General features: G+C 33.7%; 1 protein-coding gene across 1 annotated transcript in view; it reads right to left on the reverse strand.

The window, feature by feature from the left end:
• Nucleotides 1-26,673, reverse strand: part of LOC132107184 (alpha-(1,6)-fucosyltransferase-like) — a 106,436-nt gene that overhangs the window by 11,866 nt on the left and 67,897 nt on the right. Inside the window, exons 3-6 of the mRNA XM_059513425.1 lie at nucleotides 21,409-21,524; nucleotides 17,267-17,432; nucleotides 14,864-14,978; nucleotides 10,486-10,723 (exon numbers count right to left, since the gene is read on the reverse strand). Coding sequence (XP_059369408.1) covers nucleotides 10,486-10,723; nucleotides 14,864-14,978; nucleotides 17,267-17,432; nucleotides 21,409-21,524 — 635 coding nt within the window. The remainder of the gene's footprint in view (nucleotides 1-10,485; nucleotides 10,724-14,863; nucleotides 14,979-17,266; nucleotides 17,433-21,408; nucleotides 21,525-26,673) is intronic.

Genomic DNA, 26,673 nt, shown 5'->3' on the forward strand with positions numbered 1-26,673 from the left:
GTCCCGCCAACGTCTGTGCCGTCAGAGCGCGTTTTCTCTGCGGCCGGCCTTAGTGTTAACAGACTAAGGAGCCGACTTTCCCCCGATCATGTTTACATGCCCGTATTTCTTAACAAGAACATTTGAAAGAATAGGAAAAAAGCAAAAAAGATTTGCTGACAGTTTAAAAGTTAAGTGTACAATAGCCTAATTGCTGCAGGCTGCTTTAAGTTTTATCTTTGTTCACTTATTATTATTATTATTTTTTTTGCTTTTAATCTGTACTTTTATTTGTTTGCACGCATTGTTAAAGATTTTCAGATACAAAACACGATGTGTAATGTTCAAGCTTACTGTGTGTAAGCTTGTTCAAAATGACGAAAACAAATGTTGCTGAAAAATGTCTGACTCATTAAACTTAATTTAAATAAACGAATATTCGAATATTCTTTTTTTGTGAGCTCAAATAGTCGAATGTGATATTTGTGGAAAACGCCCATCCCTAGTAAGTCAGTCTTGTATCTAGCAATGTACTACAACTGTTGGAACATGAAAACCCTTTCCAGGGATCTTTAATATGTAAATAATTGTATACTGTAAATATATGAAGGGAGGTATTGGCAAAATCTCACCTGTAGAAAATCACTATGAGATATACAAGATTAAGAATTTGACTGTGTTATTTAAAATTTTAATTAAAACACATTGGACCTTTTAACCCAGTCAGTGGAATTGTCAGACGGTCCCTTGGGTGCGGTAGCACGTCAATAATTTCTTCAGTTTACATTTTCAGAATATACCTAGATTGTTTTTAACTCATTTTTTATGTTAATATAAATTGGTTGCATATTGTTAAAACTAATCATGGTATTGATATCTTTGTGTGACTGTCGACTTTATAGATCAGTGGTAATGGAAATCAATTATAAAGAAAATGCAGCGCATTGGATTCTTTTTGACCCAATTTGCTTGCCTGTATATAGTTTGCATAATCATCAATAAAATCTATTCTGAGATCTGACGTCTTATTTTATTTGATTGAGAAGCGTTACTCGTCATTGGGGAATCCTGGAGTGTGACGTGAGGGGATCCCCAGTATTACAGCACAGCGACGCACAAGCCATGACACAAAGTTATGCAAACTAAACAGCCGAAAGCAATATGTGTCTTCCTTAGATGTAATGTTAGTTCTGTAATTCAGCGTTGGGTAAAACACCATTATAATCTCCTTTGAATGCTGCTTACTTGGTAACAGCAAAGAGGTTGAAATAAACATACGCACAATCAGCTTTTCCACATGCCCCGATAATCAAAACTTCTACTTAGCGCTTGCTTAATTTCTGCAGATCAGTTTTTGTAACTGTATTACTTAATCCACCTGTTGCTTTGGCCTTATTTAACAGCCGCTTGCACCACCTGCTGGTGAGCGACTGACAGCAGATGGAGATCATGCCTCTGTGCTCTACTGCTATTCCTGCAGCTCCCGGATGTGAAAGGGCCAATTATCTGCCGAATTTTAACCACTGAATTTGTGGAAGAGATTTTGGAAAGTGAAATAAAATGGACCGAAATTTGCCTGTCGAATATTATACATCGTATTTTTTAACCGATTTGATATTTTGGAAGTGAATTCTGGAACATGAATATGAATTATTGATTTTTTAATTATGAAAAGGTGTGTAAAATATTTTTAATTGAAATATTCACAGCTTAAATGAACAACTATATAAAATTTCAGGACCTAAAGATGCAAGCCCTGGAAATTCAAGGCATTAAAATGCAAGTACTGTTAATGCAATGCATTATTTTTCAGTTAGTGCTATTCAGCATGCTTTTTTGTTTCAAAGACATAAGTCATTATTTTACTTCCATATACAAAGTTTAAAAGATTATTTATTTGAAACAGAAATCCTCGTAAATATTATTAATGTCTTTACTGTCACATTTGATAAATTCAATGCAAATCATTGCAAATTTTTTTTTTTTTGTACCTGCTCAAAATTGCAAGAAAAAACAATAAAATGAAAGACATTAGTCAGAATTGTAAGATATATACTAAGAATGGCAGAAACACGTTTCCATAATTGATGGCATTTTTTTAATTTTACTGGCAATGAAATAACAGGTGAAATAATACTAGAACATTGGGTGAAATGATAAATACGGGGTGAAACTGTTTATTTTTAATTGGAAGAAACATTCCTGTGTATCAATCTTTTGTTGAATAATATACTGAGCTAATCACAATGCATTCGGGGATTGTAGATACATGCAGCGCTGCCAAAATGGCCAAAACAAAGCATTTAGCAGCCTGCTATGTGGAACGCTGCATTGCCAACGATGCTTTCAAGGTAGAAAGCTCAACAGAATTAGGATTAGAGCTGCAGCATTTGCATCAAGTAGCTCAACCTGGCACTGCTCACTCAACCCATTTATCACCATTTCAAGATGCATGCAAATGTTTGATACAAACGACAAGCCATTGTTTAAAGCATAACCAATTCACAATGCATCTAGCCAAGGTAAAAACAAAGAAAATATCCAATTTGCATGAGAAAACTCATGTTTTTTAACAAGAAGGCAGTGGCCGCACACTAAAGACAATAGCTCACTCTTATCAGCATCTGTCTGCATGCACCTGTGTGCTCATAACAACACCAACACCGCTGCACCTGCCACAAAATGATGAAATATACAGCCACAAACATGCTTTTGTGCTGAATTCTTCATTGTGAGATATAGTTTATTAGCTAGTAACTGCTTCTATTAGCTAGTAGCTGTTTATGGTAGACGAATGTAAAAACCTGGAGCATTTTATTACAATTTTAAACAGTTCACTGCACAAAATGATCTTCTTTTTCAGTATTTTTGTCTTGTTTTCCAGTACAAATATCTAAATATTCTTAAATCAACATTCATTCATCAAGCCCAAGCAATATTTTGCTTAAAACATGAAACTTTTTATTTGGAAGATATTTATTTTTCTTATTGTTTTAAATATAAACTCACTTGTTTTTAACCACACTGACAGATATTTTTCTTGTTTTAAGCATAAAACCATTTCATTTTGGAACATTTTTCCGAAAACAAGACGTAAAAAGTAAGATACATAATAGTCATTTTATTTCCTAAGTAAATCTTTAAGAATGTTAAGATATTAAGCAAGAAATAATAAAGAAAAAAATCTGCCAGAAGAATCCGAAAAATATCATACATATTCAGTAAATCTGTCTTGTTTTTCAGTACAAATATCTAACTTAAATACTTAAATATTAAGTTATCTTTTCTTTAAAAGATATTAAAATTAAGCCATTTTTGCTTAGAAAAAATATTTTTCAGTGGGTGAGAAAAAAGAATCCTGATTTACCACTGAATTCTGCCTTTATTTCATTTCATTTATTTATTTATTTTTATTTAATTTTACCAAACACATTTTTTTCTTGTTTTAAAACACAAATTCATTTAATTATTGCAGATAAAAAACAAACAAACAAAAACAAAAAAACTAAACAAACACAAAAGGTAATTTTATATTATTTATTTAAAGTATATGATATAGGAATATATAGGAAAGCAATACAATAACAAAACGTTAAAGTGTGGCATGCTTTATGTGTGACGATACAAAGTGCCCCCTGAGAAAAAAAAGCCAGATTAGATGTAATGGTGCAGTTTGCATTACACTGGGCAGAGGAAGGATGAGAGCGCAAGAGGAAACCAGAGAGACTTTGATCTGAAGACATATTCCCAAAGTGCTCTGTAGGCAAGTTTCTTCAAAAGTCGCTGGGTTTTGTGTGCCAAGGTGACCTGTTTCTGCACTCGCACACAAAACAATCCAGCTCTCCCTGGTACTGGAATGACTGGCTCTGGTCTCGGGGACAAAGTCTGGACAAGTCAGATTAAACCGGTCACTTACCCGCAGTCCTTTCACAAACACCCTCCAGAGAAACACAGAGGGATAAAAACACACAGGCCAAGAGAAAGAACTGGAGCAGCAGGAGCTGCGGATGTTTATTCTGCAGATCAACAGAGAGCTTACAAAAATACAAGACTATATTTTTATTTCAATATTTTCTTTTTTCATTTTAGTTAAAGTTAGTTTTAGTAATTGTGTTGTGTCTTTCTGTGGTTTTCAGTTGGGGGTTCCATGCCTTGCTCAAGGGCACCAAAATCGTGGTATTGAGGGTGGAGACATGCACTCCTCCCACCCATAATTCCTGCCGGCCCGAGACTCGAACTCACAACCTTTCGATTGTGGGTCCGACTCTCTAACCATTAGGCCACAACTTCCCCTGTACATCAAATTAAACTAATTAAAATGAGAAACGTTACTTTGGCACCTAGCGGAAATAAAAAAGTTTTCTTTGGCTCTAAAAACTGCCAGGGCCAGGCATATCCACAAATAACCAAACAATCCAAGGTTTGTATTTAGCACAGTGGCTAGATGAATAAATAACCAGAGCCACCCAATCTACATATTCCTTCACAGTTTAATAGTAATGACTTTATGAATTTTTTCACTTATAAAATAGATACTATCAGAAATACAATAACAAATTCAGCTTCATTCATCGCACCCAAAGAAAAACTGCAGTGCTTTACAACTATAGGACAGGAAGAGCTAAATAAATTTATCACTGCATCTAAATCAAACAACATGTTTATCAGATCCTGTACACACTAAATTACTGATAGAGTTGTTATCTGTAGCAGAAGAACCACTTCTCAATATTATTAACTCGCCGTTATCTTTAGGCCACGTCCCAAAACCATTAAAGCTGGCGGTTATTATACCTCTTGTTAAGAAACCACAACTAGATCCTAGTGAACTGGCAAATTACATACTCATTTCAAATCTTCTGTTTATGTCTAAAATTTTAGAAAAATTGTGTCTGCTCAATTGTGTTCCTTCCTGCAAAAAAAATATCTCTATAAAGAATTTCCCCCACCATTGCACAGAAACTGTGCTGGTTAAATTTATCAATGACTTACTTCTTGCGTCAGGTCAAGGCTGCATCTAATTGCTAGTTTTACTTGATCTTAGTGCCGCGCTTGACACCATAGATCATGACATAATCATAGATCGATTACAAAACTATACAGGTATTCAAGGGCTGGCTCTAAGATGGTTTAGATCCTACCTGTCTGATCACTGCCACTTTGTTTATTTAAATGGGGAGTCATCTCACCAGTGATCACCAGTAATGTATGGAGTGCCACAAGGATCTGTCCTAGGTCCTCTGCTAGTTTACATTATATAAACGTTGCCCCTTGGTAATATTAATAGAAAACATGGGATTAGTTTCCACTGTTATGCTGATGATACTTAACTATATATCTCAGAAAGACCAGATGAAACTTCTAAATTATCTAAACTAATAGAGTGTGTTAAAAATATAAAAGATCGGATGACCAATAATTTCCTCCTCTTAAATTCGGATAAGACAGAGACATTACTAATTGGAACAAAAAAACTATACACAGAATCTTGTAGATGTAAATTTGCAACTAGACGGATGTACTCTACTGTTACTTCCTCTACAGTCAGAAATCTGGTTGTTATATTAGACAGCAACTTGTCCTTTGAAAATCATATTTCCCATGTTACAAAAACAGCATTCTTCCATCTTCGAAACATTGCCAAGCTACGAAACATGTTATCTGTTTCTGATGCAGAAAAGCTAGTTCATGCATTCATGACCTCTAGACTGGACTATTGTAATGCACTTCTAGGTGGTTGTCCTGTTTCTTCAATAAACAAGCTACATTTAGTCCAAAATGCAGCAGCTAGAGTCCTTACCAGGTCAAGAAAATATGATCATATTACCCCAATTTTACAGTCTCTGCACTGGCTACCTATTAAGTTCCGTATCAGTTACAAATGATCATTACTTACCTATAAGGCCCTAAATGGTTTAGCTCCTGCGTACCTAACTAGCCTTCTACCACGTTACAATCCATCACGCTCCCTAAGGTCACAAAACGCAGGACTTTTGGAAGTTCCTAGAATAGCGAAGTCCTCTAAGGGAGGTAAAACTTTTTCTTATTTGGCTCCCAAACTCTGGAATAGCCTTCCTGATAATGTTCAGGGTTCAGACACACTCTCTCTGGAGATCTAAAGACTCTTAAATCTAGATTAAAAACACATCTCTTTGGCCAAGCATTCAAATAATCAGTGTTGGGAAGGTTACTTTGGAAATGTAATAGGTTACAGATTACAAGTTACCCTGTTTAAAATGTAATAGTAGTGTAACTTTTTCAATTACTTTATTAAAGTAATGTAACTAATTACTTTTGAGTACTTTTTGATTACTTTTCTAAATTTGTGAAAATTAAAGAATAATAAATAAAAGCATATACATCCACTTAAATACAGTTATCTAATAAGCATGTGTCGTATTCTGTGTAATAAACTCCTGAAACATTGGTGTTTTTTTTAAACTGCTGTCTCTGTATATGATGATAGTTTTCTCAAAATAAGTAAAATGCACATGAAGTGACACAGAGCAGTTCTAGAAATTATGTTTATGTGCTTGTGTACTCCTATATTGAGGCAGCAGAGGTTAAAAACACTGCGAGCTTCAGTAGGCCTATGTGTAGTAAATGAAACCATGTCTTTGCCATTAATTTACAGGAGGGGCGGACTGGGAAAAAAATTCAGACTGGAAAATTCAAACTCATACAAACAAATTCATGGACAAAACTATTATTTGTATGGACCTGAGATAAAAAAGGTTTAAATCTTTAATTTGGGGACATGCAAAATAATTAAAGGTTCTCTCCTGAACTGCACCTTCACTTCCATTTTTCTCTTCAGTCTCTTTATTTTGCCCTGTTATCCATCTCTCTCATGACTTTAATACTCAAGATTGAACAAAACTATACTTTACAATACAATTCTCTACAATACTACAATATCTTTATAGAAAAATCCTAATACTGTACACGAGTCATGTTTTTCCCTTACAAAATATTACCATGCTTTTATTAGCTTATATAAAAGTAAAATAACCTTTTTTTTTTTTTGCAAATGGATTTGTATTTATTTTTAAATAAATACATTTGTAAAATAATTTTACATTTTTGGTTATCACAGTTAAACAATAGTAACCATTTTCTCTGGATTTATAGTTAAATATTAAAATGTTAATTTTCATAAGAGTTGTGTTGCTGTCTGTCGTAGCTCCCCCTAAACCTATAAAAAAATCGAAAAAATATTTTTTTTTTCAGCTAAATTCCTACTGTAACATTACAACAGATAATAATGATCTCCTTTATATAGTATTTTGAGTGATGACTGATGAGCAACGTGCTGCTGCTTCCTTAATAAAAAAACAAAGACAAAAAAGCATCTTTACAGATGAAACTGACCTGGAACCCTGAACAGTATACTTCTGCATCTCTGCTCCAGCAGTCCACTCTATTCTCTCTCTCTCTCTCTCTCTCTCTCTCTCTCTCTCTCTCGCATTGATTACTCTGAGTCTAATCCAAACCGTTTGGCGGAGGCGCGGAGAGCGCGCGAGTCATGAGTAACACTTCCTGATTTATTAGAGATTTAATTATCAAATGGCGGATTCGCAAATGATCACTTTAGTACATTCGGCAGGCAATTATACAATAATGATATTAAATAGTGGGGCAAAATCGGCTGCCAGGCCACCGGGAATTGTCCCGGTTCTCCTGGTTCTCCCGGTGTCCAGTCCGCGCCTGATTTCCACAGAAACGCAGAATATGCAAGTCATATATTGCATTTTTGGGGCTTTATATTCACAGACACTAGTCCATGTCATGTTTTGATTCAAGTGTACTGACCTACTTTTGATTTAGTCATCCAAAATGTGGCATATTCCGTCCGCGTTAGGCATTCCGTTTTTATGAATGGATTCTACGAACCAGACTGTATTTCCGCATCCCGGAAATTATTAGGGCGGTATGTCTCAGAATAGTCAGTGCAATTTGGGAAAGATATCAGTTAAATCTGTATGTGGATGTGTGTAAATATTCAAATGTAATCCCCTTTGTAATCGTAAAAAAATTCATAAGTAACTGTAATTTAATTACTCATGTTTTCTTAGTAACTGTAACTAATTACAGTTACAATAATTTTGTAATTAAATTACGTAACGCCGTTACATGTAACTAGTTACTCCCCAACACTGCAAATAATGCATCTCATAATCTTGTACTGCAGTTATATCTGATCACATGCACATTATTGTTATTCTTTAGCTTGGGATAAACAAATAAAATTTTGCTTGGTTGGAACATCAGCTACGCTGATTATGTCTCTTTTTGTTTTTATGTTTTTATGTACACTTTTATGCACTTATATGACAGATTTTGGAGAATCTGTCCACATTCCCTTTACTTTTTTAAAGAAAATAGAAGTGTGAAAGCTGTTAAACATCTCTTTTTGTGTTATGCAGAATAAATAAAGTTTGAAACAACATGATATTGAGTAAATAAAGACACCAAGTTAATTTTTGGCTGAACTTTCCTCTCACACCTTTATTAGAGAAATGAAATGGTTCTGATTAACCTACAAGAACTTAAACTGAGTTTAGAAACACACAAACCACAAATGAACGGAGTCTGAAAGTGTTACATAGAAACAGTGGCTTTGTTTTAATCGTTTGTTAAAAAACAAGTTATGTCTGCTAATTATGACTGTTAAAGCAGCAAAACGTTCCTGACCACAAACCAACTGACAAGCAGCTCATTAAAACTCTCCCTAACAATTACCACACAACAACAATTACCACACTGCTTTATTGCCTTTCCACCAGCAAGTGCACATGTGATCGGAGTATGCTTGAAATGTTAATTAGCTAAAGCATGAAATATTTAAGAAAATCTCCCAAGCCGTTACTGAGCTTATGTAAGAGCACTCTCAGCTCTTCTTAATGCTTCTGGTTTCTGGCTGCTGGAATGGGTTTTGACGAGAATCCTCAGATAATCTATTCCTTCAACAGATACTCAGCTGTAATAATTAGGACACAAAGAAGAGAGGAAAGTTTCACAAGTCCTTATTATGCTTAAATAACCGTCTTGTACTAGAGCTTCACAAATTGTCTATTTAGCATTAAGAAACATTAGAGAAGTGGACTTTAGTTCACACAACAGTTTTACAGTAGAAAATGCTGACGCATAAAATAAAAATAAAGTCCTGAACTAACTTACAGTGCATTTCATACACAGTGGTGCTTAACTGGCATAAAAAGAATAAAGATTATAATCAGTTCACAAGTTAATTTAAAAAGGACTGAAATGAGAGTTGTGTTCATTTAAAAACACATTAAAATGAATTAGAAGGAAAGCGGAAAACAATTAAATCAATGCAATCAGAGTACACAGATAAACATGTATTTTAATTAATACATTTAGATGTTACTGCAAAACTAAACTATCTAAAAAAAAGTCTAATGTTATGTTGGTTTTCCTGGAAATTCAAGAAAAATGGTTTCTATATTGTTCTTTAGATTATACGCAAATTAAAAACGAAATGCACTACAATCCAAAAGATTATTTGAACAAGATTCTTTGAAATAAATAATTTATTGCTACAAGGATGCATTACATTAACCAGAAATGACATTATCTACATTTTGAATGTTACATAAGATTTCTATTTCACATAAATGTTGTCCTTTTGAACTTTCTATTCATCAAAGAATCCTGAAAAAAATGTGGTTTACACAAAAATATGAAGCAGAACAACAATCAGAAATGTTTCTTGAGCAGCAAATCAACATATTAGATTTCTGAAGGCTCATGTGATACTGAAGTAATAATGCAGAAAAATCTGATTTGATCACAGGAATATATTACCTTTTATAATATATTATAAACAGCTATTTTAAATTGCAATAATATTCCAAAATATTACTCGTTTTTACTGTATTTTTAGTCAAATAAATGCAGCATTGGAAAGCAAAAAAGACCTTTGAATGGTAGTTTATATTTCAAGTCATTTGATTATTATCATTATTTATTTTTCTTATTAAATTCAAAACATGTAAACTAACATTAAGAACACTATAACTTTGAACGAGACTAATGTAAAGCAGTGGTAATAGCAACCTTCACCATATCAGAGTCATAGTTAGCCAAAACTAAAACTAAATGAAAATAAATAAACAGTCAAGGCGACAATCACATTTTCTTTTAATTACAAAAAACAATAAAACTAAAATCTAAACCTAAATAAACAAAATAATATTAAAAAATTATAAAAACATAAATAAAATAATAATGTAAAAAAAAATAAGGAAATTACTAATACTTTAAGTGAAAATAGAACATATACAAATAAAATCTGTTTAAAATATTAACAAAAAATAACAATATAGTACTGTATTCATGATAGTAACTATAATAGTTACTTAAAGTAATAGTTTAATATCAATGATAGTAAAACAATGACAAAAGAAAGAAAGAAATCAGAATGAAACATTTTCACTTTCAGATCTGCTCCCTCTGAACACCTACAGCAGGATTGACGCTCACCTGACCAGTGTCCGCTCGAGGCTCCGGATCGATCCGTGCAGGTGTCGCTCACAGGCCGGAAGACTGTCTCCCAGCCTTTAGGAGCGTAACGCCAGTTGTGGGACTCGAGGATCAGGACTCTCTGCGTGCCGTAAGCGATCATGAAGCAGTAAACCACGTGATGGAGCTGACAGCCGTATCCACAGCCTTTATTGATGTTACACACCAGCTTACGAGCTTTACTGCAGTCCTGCGGGTTCTGAGCAACAAATGACATTCTGAGCACTTCATTGCATGCATTTGTATCAATATAGCATACATAAAATAAAATAAAATCAAGATCAAGAAGAGAAATGACATACTGTATGCAGTGACAATTAAAACAGCATTTTAGATTAAATACATTTGTACCAATGTTGCATGTGTAAATAAAATAAAAAATCTAGAAATCTAGAAAAAAGAAGAGAAACAAATAAATAAATACAGACGAAGATGACAAATGAGATATGCAATTAAAATTATGACTGCATTTTAGATTAAATGAATTTGCATGTGCATGTGCACATACAATGAAATATAATAAAATAAAACAAATGTATAAAACACAAAGATAAAGAAGAGGAATTACACATGTAATTAAAATTAAGGCTGTGTTTTAGATTAAATTAATTTGTCCTAATATAGCATGTAAAAATAATAAAATGTAATAAAATTATATATAAAACATCAGAAGACTGTTTCCCAACAATTCCTTCACCAGGATGCAATGCTTGCTTCCAGTGCAAGCTTTCAGGTTTTACGCAACAATCTCTGACAAATTCATATTCTCCAGTGAGAACTGATTTCATTATTAAATGACATTCACTGCATGTAAGCAGGGTTTCAAAGAGAAACCCAGACAGAGAAACAGAGACAGAGGGACAGAGAGGGACACAGTCAGCCCTTTGGAGATTGTAACAGTCCCATCTGATGTCAGAAAGGCTTTCATGAGAAGCTTGAAGTATTAGATCATCTATTTCATTCAGTGTTTTATCCACAGGGAAAGAGTGAAGGTCAATAAGGTGCTACAGCCATGCATAAGCAGGGTCAAAAACAAGACAAAATACAATTGTTTGGGGTCAGTAAGATTAAAAACAAAAACATTTCTTCTTATTAATTTTAAACATTTGTTTAAATAAATATTTGTGAGCAGCAAATCAGCATATTAGAATGATTTCTGAAGGATTATATCACACTGAAGTTCAGCTGACAAATACAAAGCGAGGGACTCCCTCCATTACATCTAAATAAGAAATAACATGCATTTATGCATTTTTATGTGTTTGAAAGACGACACACTGCAGTAATAAATGGTTAAATTAGGAAGAATCAATGAATATGAAGTAATGATGCTGAAAATACAGGTTTAAATCACAGGAATAAATTACATTATACAATACATTCACAAAACATAAGTGTAATGGTATTTCACAATTTCGCTGTTTTTACTGTACTTTTAATTAAATAAATACAGCCCTGGTGTCATTCTTCAAAAACATTAACAAACGTATAGACCTCAAACTTTTGAATGATTAAATAAATAAAAGGTTGCTTGAAGAAGATCTCATATTAATTCTAATATTACAGTACAATAACTATTTGGGCAGAAGTTATGGTTATCATGTTACATATTTGCCATAGATGAAGTGATTCTGTGTGTCCAGCAGGGGAAGATTTTATCTGTCTATATCTCCCTTTAGAAACGCTTTTTCATTTTTATTGTGCCATTAGAGGAAATGAGTTACGATAATCGAATTGTCTGGCGGCTCTTTCACGTTAGTGTATTTGTCTGGGGAATTTTTTTTTTTGAGTGAAGGCTATATAGATTTTACTCTTAATCCAAATTCAATAGTGTTGGCATGGAGTTTGCTATGGCAGCAGATGAAGCACTCTCATCTCAAAAAGCCTCAAAGTGCTGCCTGAGCATAAAACTGGAGCAGCATTCGCTTACAAAAATATACTGGGACCGTACTATTGTACAGTGATGCTGTGGAAATCAGCCCTCAGAGAGTATTTGATATATACCATGGTACTTAATGATAACCAGATTTATTAAAATAATATTAAATAAATTAAATGACAAATACAGAAAATTCTGTGAACTCAGATTTAAAAAAAAAAAAAATAATAATAATAATAATAATAAAATAATAAAATAAAATAAGTGTTGTTTCTATGTTACAGTGATATATACAATTATGGCACTAAATGATAAATAAATCAATAAAATATTCTTCAAAATAAATACAGTACTATGGTACATGGCAATATAGTAGAGTGATTGTATGAAGATCAGATAGGATAGTATTTGATATGTGCCATGGTACTGAATTATAACCAGATCCATTAAAATAATTTTACATAAATAAAATAAATAATCTACAATAAATACAATTAATAAATTAAATGATAAAATAGAATAAAACCATAAAATAAAATTAAAATAAATGAAAAATAAAATAATATAAAAAGTGTTGCTGAAGACTTTTATGTCAAATAAATTGCCGCTGCTGCTGCTGCTGAAAAAAAGAAAAAACAGTCTACTTTAGTTAGGCTAACCATCTAAACAAACTGAAAACCAGTTTAAACAACCCAAGAGAGCAGATAAACTGGCTTTAACTGGGTAGTTACACTACAGGCAAGTACCATCCGTAATGAGCAGCTATATGCTGTTTTATTAGATAACATGGGATCTTCCATGATTCTGTTTGGATTGACTTGACAATCTTTTTCTTGGTTCATTGCAGAAAACAACTTAAGTATTATCTAGGCATAAGTGTCGAGATTCAAAGAGAGACAACGGTACAGAGTGAATAGTTCAAGATGTAAGATTTTTATTTGTCATATACATGGTCATATGGAGAGCATATGACCAGCAGTGAAATGTAAATAAAGTGTTGTTCGCTTTATTGCTTCTGCACATAATTCAGCTCTTAAGCCTAACTCGATTAGTTTGTGTTCCAGACAATAATGATGTCTTGGTGAAGAGAGTGTGCTGTTACACTGGAAAAAATAACAATAAGTAGATTTACTCAAATTTTATTTTGCCAGTTTTTGCACACATACATTTTAAGTAAAATTTAAGTATTGAATCAAGTAAAATCTATTTAACTAAGTAAGGTGCATTTAGCAAAGTAATTGAATAAATTTAACATGGCCAGTTAGAGTTTGATGAGTAACATTAAACAAGGTAGCACTGGAAAACAATCATGCTATTAAATGATGTGGATCATTTGCATACATGTAAGCAAGCAAGTAGACAGCTTGTTATCCTTTGAAGATAATATGTCCACTCAATAATTATTACCCAAATGAACACAGAGACCTCGATACTTGGTACACCATACACAATGACGGTGGATAGTGTTTGAGTATAAATGGATCATTTTGAGTAGAAAATTAACTCCAGATATAACAAAACAGCAAGTTACTAAACCTAACAACAAAATCAAGCATAAAACAGTCTAAATACTACTCGAAAACAGTGTAAATGGTAACCTTTTTAATTATTCATGCCCCAGTGCATGATGGGAAAATCAGGATCATAACTTTGATATTTACTTAAAGAATCCTTGTAAACATAAAACAATTTCAAGTAAAAACTGCTTATAATTTCAAACTTTAATTTCCACAAGCTTAAATTGATTAGTAATATAGAATTTATTTTTTTAATTCTTGCCTGAACTTAATTATTTAATGTAGAAATTACGTTTATTTTTATTTAGTATTTACTTCACCACAAAATCATTTTTTTATCAGATTACACTTAGTATAATTGACAATTATTAAAAATTAAATTACAATAAAAAAAAATGTTTTTCAATGTCATAATTTGATTTATTTTTTAAAACGCATTCATTTTTTTCTTACATAGTGGAAATGGGCTTCCATATATTTTAACCACATTTTGAATTACACATTGCATTGTTTTAGGCTTAAAGGAAATGTCCAAAAACTTGTTATTGACCGTTTTCAGAACTGAATGAACTATTAGTCATTTTAGATAGTTTTGACTAGATTTCTGTATTTGTGAAAAAAAACACCTCTTTTCAACAAACTGTATGATTTGATGATATAATTCATTTCTGGAGCACAAAGTGTGAGAGAGGAAAAATGCATCAATGAATGTTTCCATTAAATATTAAGTATAATATTAATAATAATTGAACACCAAATAAATGAGCAGCAAATCAGCATACTAAAATAAAATGACACCGAAGACTGGAGTAATGATGCTGAAAATTCACCTTTGATATTACAATAGAAAACGGCTATTACAAATGGTAACAATATTTGACCATTTTCCAGTTTTCCCTGTATTTTAGGAAGACTGAGTGCAGGAGGAAGGGTCCCTCTGTACCTGCAGGAAGGAGATCCTGTTCTGCACCAGGCTGGAAAGATCTCTGGCCTCCTTCTCTCTCCAGTCTCCTGCTCCGTCCGCCTGACTGAGATCCTGCAGGTCCGTCATGATGGTTCTGACAGAAACACACAGGAGACGCTCAAACATCCTCCTCTATCAGTGAGTACTGAAAAATTACAGTACGTTAGTGAATATTCATTGATTCTTCCCACTTTTTTTTCTTATTTAGATGTAATGCAGGGAGTCCCATGCTATCTATTTGTCAGCTGAACTTCCATCTTATATATTTCTTGAAGGTAATTAGTTAATAATTAAGGAGCATACAGTACATGCAGGTGAACAGTTCTTTGTGATCGGTTAATGCTCACATGACATGCAGGTAAACAAATAAAATATTTAATTGTTTTAATAAGCGTTTTACTTTGTTGTTATTTTAAAACTATTTATTTTAATTTTGTTTCTATGATTCAATTAATTATTTGTGTAAATGTAATAATTAGCATTTCATGTTGTTAAAACCAACAACTAGAATATATTTTCTTTCTGTTTGATTTTTATTTTATTCATTATCAATATGGTTTTCCGATTTAAATCAATGTGAAAAACGAGTTAGGTCACAAGTAGCCTGATTATATAATCTAAAATGTTAATAACTACAGCTTTTGTCATGTAACTTGTAATCAGTAACAGACTACAAGTTGTAAGTAATCTACCCAGCATTGTACAGCGAATGGGATTTTCTTATTTTATTTCAATATGATACAAGATTATTCTAAAAAAGTAATCTAAAAGTAGTAATATTATATTACATGAAACATAATAGATTTTTTATCACGTATTTTGTATTCCGTAATAGACTATAATTGATAAATAGCAGCACTGTTGACTATTTGTGGTACAATACTTGACCTATTCTGACCATGTTTTGATCCCATTTCTACCTCAACTCTCCCTTCGGTCACATTTGGGTTTGAGGCATCACTTTGAACAGAACTAAGAAATCAAGATAATCCAATCCCGTCAAACCAAACTGAAATGCTACACTAAATCATAATATCATATGAAATCATAAAAGAGCAGCGTGAACATTCAGCCCAACAACAACACAAGAAATAAAGTAATACAGGTTTAAAACATGTTTGATGATCATTTATTTTTTTGCATGAATTATTCCTTTAATAAATCAAATAAGATCTCAAAAAGCCAAAAACACAATTGAGTTTGAGACACTAGTGATGAATTCTGTTAAAGCGTCACTTGCTAACTCAAAACAGATGAGCATATGCTGGGTTTATGAGGAGTTGAATTATTACTTCATCAATGAGAGACACCTCAGGGAGTCGTCCGCTGGAAAACAGCACCGTGTTAAATGTGTATCGAACACTTCTCTTTGTCAAAACGGAAAAACAAGTGTGAATGTGCTGATGGAGCGTCTGAGAGACTCTGAGATAATGAGATATTGACAGCGTCTCGGTCCTTAATTAGTCTAGCGGGTGATAACTCAAAATTAAGTGCTGCGATATTTCTAGTACAGCACTGTTAGTGTCTGGAGCGGTTTCATAATGATGTAACCACAGATGCACATCAATTCTCCATCATCCAACTCACCAAAAAACAATCCTGAATGTTATTAAAGCCGTCAAGAGCATTCACAGCTCATTCCCAAAACAGAAAAATATAAATAAAACATATTTTGCTTTAGGAACATTAAGATTTTTTGCATTTGACTATATATATATATATATATATATTTCCACAAAAGTGTACTGTTTTCTACACTGTTAGTAATCAGAAATGTTTCTTGAGCAGAAAATCCATATATTAGAATGATTTCTGAAGGATCATGTGACACTGAAGACTGGAGAAATGATGATAAATATTCAGCTTTTGTTGATCACATAACTTTTTGTTGATCATATTATAATTCAAAATACATTTACAAAAATATAAAAACATTGTACATTGTATTGTTTATTTTAAATATATTTCTATTATTATTTCCTCTTACTATGATTTCTTACTATCTAGTTAAAATTCTAGTACAGTAAAAATAATAGCATAATGTATTTTTTAATTAAAGGCAATACAATGTGATTTATTAATACTTCATTATTCCAATACATTTTTTTTCATATTTTACATTACAAAAATAATTTTGTAATTTTTTTCTTAATACATTAAGACGAATTTTGAGGGTAAATGTGCGCGTCACAATGCAATACATTTGAATACTTTGAAAAATAGGATTCATGTTCTTCATTATTGTTTTGACTATGTGTCTAAATATGCTTTGAGAGAGACAATAATAAGGTGAAGCCTCCTAGTTTGTGTCTCTTTTCATTTCTCCTAAAGAATTAAAGACTAAACTTGAACAACAGCGTGATCGTACTGTACGTATCTGACCTCTGTTGATGACCGAGGTCCTGCAGCAGCGTCTCTGTGTGTTTCTGTCTGTCTGACGGCTCCACGTGACTCAGCTTCTGTATCTCGCTGCGAATAAAGTACCACAGCTCTTTCACTCCGTTCTCCACCTTCCTCCGCAGTTCCTCCTGTTCTCGACCCGGACCAACTGACAAAGAGAAGAGAGATTCAATTCAGTGCTCTAATTAGGCAATAATGTCTGAAAGGCTGTGGAGATAATGACAACTAAATGGCCTCAGTACACAATGACTTACCAGCTATTACTGTTGACACATGTGTTTTATATAAAAAAGATGGCGGGTAGATTTGTAATAGTCTGAGTTCTTAGAAGAAAAAAAAACTTGAAAAGGTTGCAATTGCTGCTGATCTTCCCTACAGATTTCGACTGTCCTCTTTTTGATTCTGCTTTCTGCTTTCGTCTCTCGCTCTACACCTCTCTGCCTACTTCTTTTGCTCTTATGTAATGAGTTCAATTCAGTGCTTTTCAAGATATAATCTCTCTGGGACGGGGGTGACCCCGAATGAAAACACTGCTCCAAATCCTGCTGTATGCTGTATAGATGTGACTCGTATGAAACTCAGAAGTGACTCGTTTCGATTCTCTGCATACGGTAGGACTCACAATTGTTGTGTTACTAAACTAACAAAGCGATACTATTCTAAGCATAAAAATACTCATATATTGGGGTAGATTATAAACTATACATTTTTAAAAATGTTTCAGTGTTGAATGAACTATTATATTTGTAGTTTATAATGTAGACTAATAAAGACTAGTTTATTTATGCAAAGGATATATTATATATGTACTGTAAAAATCAGTGGTGTCACTGATATATACTCAAAGTTATACTGACAGGAATTCAGTTTTTTTCTTTTTATCAAATGCAAATTAATTTCCTTGGCTGTCAGAAAAAAACAAAAAACAAATTGATTGACACTGTAATCGATATTCTAGTTATTAAATCCAAGTATGAAAACTCATCAAGTTAGTGTTTCTAAGTGGTTTACATTTATCCCATCATAATAACTTATGGCCATCTATCTATCTACAAACACAAACACGTGTATTTGATAGATTTCAAATATTTCAATTGAACTTATTTAGCTTTACTTGGTTTTAGTATCAAAGGAAATGGCATATTTGTCATTTAACTGTTTACAAATATTACAAACAAATCTCTAAATCTAAGAAATAAACTGTATATAGTCCTTTGAACATTTAGAAATGTGTTAAAATTATAAAACTACAAATAAGGGTTTTATTAACTAAAACTAAAACCATGTGAAACATTTTTTGTCAACATAAATGTTATATATATATATATATACACATACATGCATACAAATGAGTAAAATAATAATAAAGATGTATTACATATTTTACATACATGCTGTAGATACAAGTACAATAAAACTAATGCAAATGCTGTTCAAGTCTACTGAAGAATCATTCAGTTAAGATTAGATTAGATTCAACTTTATTGTCATTGCACATGTAAGGTACGAGGCAACGAAATGCAGTTAGCATCTAACCAGAAGTACTATGACTGTGGTTGTGAGGTGCAGGTGCTGAGAAGCTTTCTCCTCTAATCCTGCTCTCATTACAGCAGAGGTGACCTGAGTGAGACACACAGCATCTATCTGTCTTTTATAGGGGTCAGAACACGACGTGAAGCAGCACCAGAGAAACAGACTCTTTAAGGACGATTCTTATACATCTGTGACCTGTGCTCTTCTGGCCCGGGGTGACGATGATGATGCTGCTGCTGATGTTGTTAGATATTTTTGGCAGATCCTGCAGCAATGAGATTTCCCAACTCTGACCCATTCGCTAGCCATGATTATGCATGCAAAGACATGTGCAAACATTCTAACTCTACCTACTCAATGACTCATGCTGTTGTGCTTCTGTTAAGCCTACATGGACGTCAATCTGCAAGTCGAAATCAGAATATAAACAACTATTTTTTTATGTTAAAATGCATTATTGTATCTCAATTTCATATGTAACTATAAGTAAGACATAGGTTGATTTCCTTGGAAAATGTCATATTCTCACCAACGCTCAACTCTGGAGAGCAGTTTATGCATTTTGAGAATTATATTTAAATGAAAGCAATCCAGCCTGATTCGAGGAAACAAACTGCTACTGATGATGCATAGTTGGTTATATCCGTCTCAAAATATTCCCTTGTTGGTTTACAAATAAAATTTTTATTCTTGTTAGAAAAAACAAAAAAACGAAAAAAAACAACTCAATTGATTTATAGGCTTAAACTGTTCTGATTGTATTGAAGGAAGTGCTGTCAAACAATGAATCACGATTTTATTCACATATATGTGTACAGTATATATAAATACACACACACATGCATATATATATATATATATATATATATATATATATATATATATATATATATATACACACACATGTATATATATATATATATGTGTGTGTGTGTGTGTGTGTGTATATATATATTAGGGGTGTAACGGTACGTGTATTCGTACTGGACCGTTTCGGTACAGGGCTTTCGGTACGGTGCACGTGTGTACCGAATGCAATATTTTGTACTCGGAACGTAGGTACATTTTCGTGTTTCCAAACGAACATATTAAGTGGCGGAAGTCTCCGCGTTCAACGTAAATCCCGCCCTGCAGCTGATTCTAAGGCCGGTGACACACTGCTGCGTGGCGTGAGCGTGGCGTTTCTGCTGTGTGTCAGTTGCGTGACGGCCGCTTCGCATTTTCTATGTCTTTACACACCAGAATCGTGCCTGACGCGGCGCTGGCGCACTGCTGCTACTGCAGGTGACATAAAGGGAGGCCGCCGACAGACCAGGATCTTGTCTTCACGACAACAATATCTATACTTCATGTTGAGTAGTCTAGATGGAAATAGGGGTCAACGCGCACCCCCCGGCTTTTTTTATGCCACCTGATTTTTTAAAATCCTTAATGTGTCTATTTTCATAATCTGCCAGGTACCAAGCTGAAATAATGTCCCTAAGGGTTCTTTTATTAACCCTTTGCTGCACCCGACCGGAACCCGAAAAATCAAAAAATGATATAGAAAGTGGCATAACATTAGAAGTAAACAACATACAGAGACAAATTAACACATTTTCCCATACAATTCTGACCCCAGGAATTTAATGGAATGGCTATTTTTGACATTTGACAAAATATTGACCTTATTTCTGGACAAAAATAGCAAAAAATGGACAAAGATGTGTAGAGGATCAACTATTTTTTCGATTTCTGAAGCGCATAGGGTAATCATAGTTATTTATTTATATTTTTCATTATATTTTATTATATGATATTGTTTTGAGTATTTTATTTAGTGGAGAACTTTGCAGCAATATTTTATTTCTTATTCTTTTTTTATTTTATATATATTTATTAAAAAGTATTTAAAAAAAGTGTAAACAAATTGTAAAAAAAAAAGTTTATAGTAATAAACAACCTGCAGTTTAATGTTTGCATTTCTTTCCCTTACTGTACCGAAAATGAACCGAACCGTGACTTTAAAACCGAGGTACGTACCGAACCGTGATTTTTGCGTACCGTTACACCCCTTATATATATATATTTATCATAAATGCATTTGGTCTTATTTCATGTTGGAATGATTTCTGAAGGATCATGTGACACTGAAGACTGGAGGAATGATGCTGAAAATTTTGCTTTGACCACAGGAATAAATTACATTTTACAATATTGTCAAATAGAAAACAGTTTTAATAACATTTCACATTATGTTTGACTGTACTGTATTTTTTGAGCATGAGATACTAAAAACATGCAGTGAACTGCAGTGTAAATTAGACAAATGTAAAAGTTACTTAGATTTTTTGTAGATAGTCCTAAAAAAGTAAATGTATTTACAGTATATCTTACTGAACTGGCAGATTCTATCATTGTTTTTAAATTTGTACTTAAATTAAGTTAAAATAAAAACATTCCGAATTCATTCATATTAAAGATGCATTGTCTAAACAAAAATCTTTTAAAATCTTCCATTTAGTGTTACTCCGACCAGTGGAAGACTATGAGTGTTTGGGTTCTGTGTATTGGACGGTTTTGTTATTGTTTATGATGATCTCCTCTCTTACCATCTCCAGATAATCTCTGAAAGCTGTTGATCTTCTGTTTGGCTCGGCTCAGCTGTTCCTCAAGAGACCGCAGCCTTCCTGATGATATTGGCCCATCCGACTGTCCTTCCGGAATCCTGAAAAACACACATGATTTGTTAGCGAACTCCTTCTGCAGCTTAAAGCGTTTGCAAACTTGCAGCATCCAGGAAGAAAGCAATCAGTCTGCCAACACTGTGTAAACAAACGCAAAACTACAAGCTCCAAATGTTGATTCACTGGAGACTGATTACCAATTGGCCATGAATAAAATAATCATAAATGTCTTCTGTGATGTTCAATAGCGTTTAGTGTGCTGCATAACTTTGTCTAAAGCATAATTGCTAATTACAGTTTGACTGTTCATTTCTATTCAGTTGATTTAGATGAAATCACCCCTTAACTAATGAGCCTTTGTGAAACTCTGCATGACACCAACAACTGCTCATTTAACATTGCATATTTTCATATTGCCCTTATTTTATTACTGAATGTTTACTGAATATTTCCATTTGTTTTCCATGCGACGGTCAATATCCTTCCAAGTGCTGAAACCACTGAGTGGATCGTTTAATATGGTAATCATGCATTAATATTAATACTGCTGATGCATGCATATGCATGAGGGTCTATATGCAAAGGAACAAAGATTAGCATTCAGAAATCAATAAAGCATGTTAGCACAATTTTCAAGAGTGGAATACTAATTGATTCAAAAGATGCAAAAAGGCTTTAATTTTAAAGCAAATAACAAAAAAAAAACCACGAGTGCTGAAAAAACCAAAAGGCTTTTATTTTTTTTATTCAGCAAGGATGCATTAAACTGATCAAATGTGACAGCAAATCATTCATTATGTTGCACAAGATTTCTATTTAAAATAAATAATTTAAATTTTTTTTTATCAAATAACCCTGAAATAAGAAATGTATCACGATTTTCACAAAAAAATATTACCTGTTTTCAATATTGATAATAATGAAAAAAATGTCTTGAGCAGCAAATCAGCATGTTACTGTAGAATGATTTGTAAAGGACCATGACACTGAAGACTGGAGTAATGATGCTGAAAATTCAGCTTCGATCAGGAATAAATGACATTTTAACATTTCATAATATTACTGTTTTACTGTATTTATTTGCTTAGTGAAAGTGTGAAATACACAACATTTTGAAAGTACAGTCTTAGTTTTTTGAGACTTTTGAGAAGCTCCTTTGATCTGAAAAAAAAAAGTTATGTGGCATGAAATACAATCTGTGAAGAAAGCTATAATGAATAATTAGATTAAGGTTTCTCGAGGCTGCAGCAATGTGATCCCAAGCAACCTTCCAATTAGATTCAGATTACAAAAGTTCCAGGTCTTTAATACAATAAACATCCAATTAAGATTTAATAGGAACATTCTAATATTTTATCATATAATTTGGATTGCCTCAGACTTCATGAAGGCATATTCAGAGCCTTTTTGCGTTAAGAGAAGCACATAACTGTAAAGTAAATGAAAAATGAACACCCTGGAAGATTAAATTGGCCTTTCAAGTCCTGAAATGAACGAATAGACCCACATTCCATAACATGTGAATTATGCCTCTCTTAAATGCAGCTTGTAAAAGAAGTAGGTCGGTCCGCTGTAAGCAGCTTTGCATCATGATAAAGAGCTATAGAATCCAGTTCATTTTATAAACACCTGCGGTTAATAATGAGGTCATGTTAGTCATTTACATCATGACTGTAAATTTAGTATAGAGACTGTTAAAAGGATAGTTCACCAAAAAAATTAATAAAGAAAGAAAATAATTTACTCGCCCACAAGGTGTTCTGCTGAATTTCTTCTGTTGGATGCAAAAGATGTTATTTTGAAGAATGTGGAGAGTTGATGATCCCCATTGACTTCAACTCTTCGGTTATCTACATTGATCAAAATATCTTCTGTTGTGTTCAACAGAAGAAGCAAACTCACACAGGTTTGGAACTTGAGGGTGAGAAAATGATGACACACTATTCATTTTTGTGTGCACTATCCCTTTAAATATTTAGGAAACCAGCAGAGATGGAATTATTCGGACAGCACAGCAAGAGCGGAAAAAGAGAGAGAAATTGGGAAGCTTGTGGCCCTCAGGTGTTTGCAGGGAAGCTGTTTTCCCTTTGGACCCTGAATGGTCCTCTATTACACAAGGACCCCTATCAGCTCCCGTCTGGTACCGACTGCTAGATACTCGAAACACACTTCAAAGAGCGCAGATGGCTCAGTGTTCAAGGCTGCAAATATACATCTGCAATATATGCAAATGGGAACTAATATATATATATATATATATATATATATGCTGATGAAAAGTGCCTTGGGACTATTGAATTTAAGTATAAATGAAACATGTTATTAGAGCGCAGAAAGCTCAGTTCAATTCAATCTAACGAGTGTGAGACACAAGCATCAGAGGGGCAGAACTTCAGAACTGCTGATGGAGAGCAAAACAGAGTCTGATACAGGAGCGAACGGCGGCCAAATGACATTACAGTGAGTGTATTACTGTCAGTCACTGCCACATGCAGCGCTCCGAAAGGAAATTATAAGGGTCGCGAGATTAGTCAGAAGATGATGATGATGGAGGCTGAAGCCTGAAGATCACACAGATACGGCGATGAAAACGAGGCAAGAAGATCTGAATACTGCAAAATGATTAGCGAATACGAACAAACCTCTAATCTTATGGTAAGTGTGCTTTTAATTTTTTAAGCAATCAGACTGAAGGTTTTCACCTGCTGGATGATGAAATAGGTGGAAAAATCCAACAGACTTACTTTGAAAGAGGAACCCGAGCCATATCTACAAACCAGAATACCACTGAGACCTGAGGAAGGAATCTTTTCAATAGGACCAGTAAGAATACACTCAATACCACAGTAAATGCATATCAACATGTTAAAATCATCCAGAACACCCGAGTAACTGCATAGCAACATTACGATAATCCAAAACACCCAACAGTAGAGCAATGCTACAGCTATCCAGAGCATCCTAGTAACTGCATACACCTATAACTTTAACATACACCTATAACAAGCCACCTATAACATCATAGCAACCACACAGTAATATGTTAAAAGCACCAGAGTACTCTAGCAACCATATGACAATGCCTTGGCAATCATCTCAAATGTCGTGTCAACACAAAACTAAATACGCTGCAATGTGGGTGAACTTTTCTGCTGATAGTCAAAGTTTGGCTTCGCATACTAAGTGCAGCGGACAATATTCTTAATCGTAAGAGACATTTTAGTGAAGAGAAGCGATTTCATTTTCTGTGTTTTTTGTGTGTGTTTTGGCAAATGCCACTATGAAGAATGTCTGTGGCTTAATATTTTCCAGGGCTCGGAGGCAATTTTAATTGCACATATAATGCATATAATACATATAATGCTATTGACAGAAAGCAGCCGGCCTGAGGGTCTGAGTGCTGAGTCTCTATGAAACAAATCAACGTTATGATGTGTGGAGAAAGCTTCGTAATAATGCACCACACACACACACACACACACACACACACACACACACACACACACACACACAGGCCGTTGTAAAAAACCATTCAATTTTATATCAGCAAAGGCTGCAAACATTTTATTGCTTTGAGCATCAATTCCCTATCTATCCAGTAGGTTTTTACCATCACTTTATGATAGCAGTATGTGCATGAATAAATGACATAAAACACTAAAGTGCCTTTAGGCACTTAAAAAGTGCATTGTTGAAGAGGTTCATTTACGAAATATTTTGTTATTTTGGCAGAAAAGAGAGGTTCTCAAAAACAATGTTTCAACATGGCTGCAGTAATACAAACTTTATATTTGTATATTATTATTCAATAATATATTATTATCAGAATGAGCTTCATGAGGTTTATTGCTAGGTATGTTTTCACATATGATGAATTTGTTTTCATGACAGAAGCTTCCACAGTGCAACAGAATAGAGCTGTAATCGGGCCATAAAAGTTAGGCCCGACAGGTTTCGGCCCGAGCCCGACAAGTACATTTTGATTGCCCGCTCTTTAAAAGCCCGAACCCGTTTACAGCTCGACATTATTCAAATGTGCGCACGCACACAGCTCTTTTGCCTTTTTTCAAGAATGAGTCATTTATACATCTTTTAACAATTTATTCATAACTAACCACTTGGAAGTTGGAATAAAGAAATAAAATAAGTCCTCTGTGACATCTTAAAATCTCAGCACTCTAAATAGATATAGGCTCATTTAGCCTATAAACAGACCAACGCACCAATAAAAACGAGTCTATTTAACAAATTAAATTAAGATAAATTTGTCAATAACGAAATTAAGATAAAGGCTCCGCCGGATTTGCTTCGGCACTAGCAGCTGACATTTAATAAAAGAATAATGCCAACATTACATTTACATTTAATCATTTAGCAGACGCTTTTAGCCAAAGCGACTTACAAATGAAAACATTAGTGTAAATACTCTGTCCACATAATGCATTTAAGACTCAAGTGATTCAACTGGCAAACCGTAGCGCAAGCCCGAGCCCGGCCGAAGCCCGCGTAAGATGATATAAATTAAGCCTGAACCCGACCGAACCCATTGGGTCCCATCGGGTTCGGGCAAAGATCTTCAGCTCTACAACAGAATGACAGCGACAGAACAAAAACACAGATAATAAAACAAATAAATAAACAAATAGAACAAGTAAATAAGGAATAACAATATATAAATTGACAATTGTATGTGCAGATATATTACAATAGACAGTTTTGTATGTATGTGTATATTTGAAGTCCAGACTAAGTATTTGTGTTGTATGAGTGTATAATAGTATTGTGTGTTCCACAGTTATTGTCAAGTGTTCATGACATGGATTGCCTGAGGGAAAATAAAACTGTTCCTATGTCTGGTCATTCTAGTGCTGTGTAGCTCTGTAGCGTCAAGCAGATGACAACAGTTCAAAGAGGGAGTGTGCTGGATGTGAGGGGTGCAGAGTGATTTTTCTAGCCCTTTTGATCACTCTGGATGAGTACAGTTCTTGTATTTATTAGTATTATTATTATTATTTTTTTTTTGGTTAACCTGGCAACACATCCTTTCCAAAAATGAACCCTGGTTTCATTTAAAAATAAAAATCATGGTTACTATAGTTAAACCATGCTAACCACAGATTAACCATGGTTTTGCTACACTAACAATAGTTTAACCTTGGTTAAAAACTGTAAAAAATACAAATGATACAA

Source organism: Carassius carassius, chromosome 27 (assembly GCF_963082965.1).
Source record: "Carassius carassius chromosome 27, fCarCar2.1, whole genome shotgun sequence".
Classification (NCBI taxonomy): domain Eukaryota; kingdom Metazoa; phylum Chordata; class Actinopteri; order Cypriniformes; family Cyprinidae; genus Carassius; species Carassius carassius.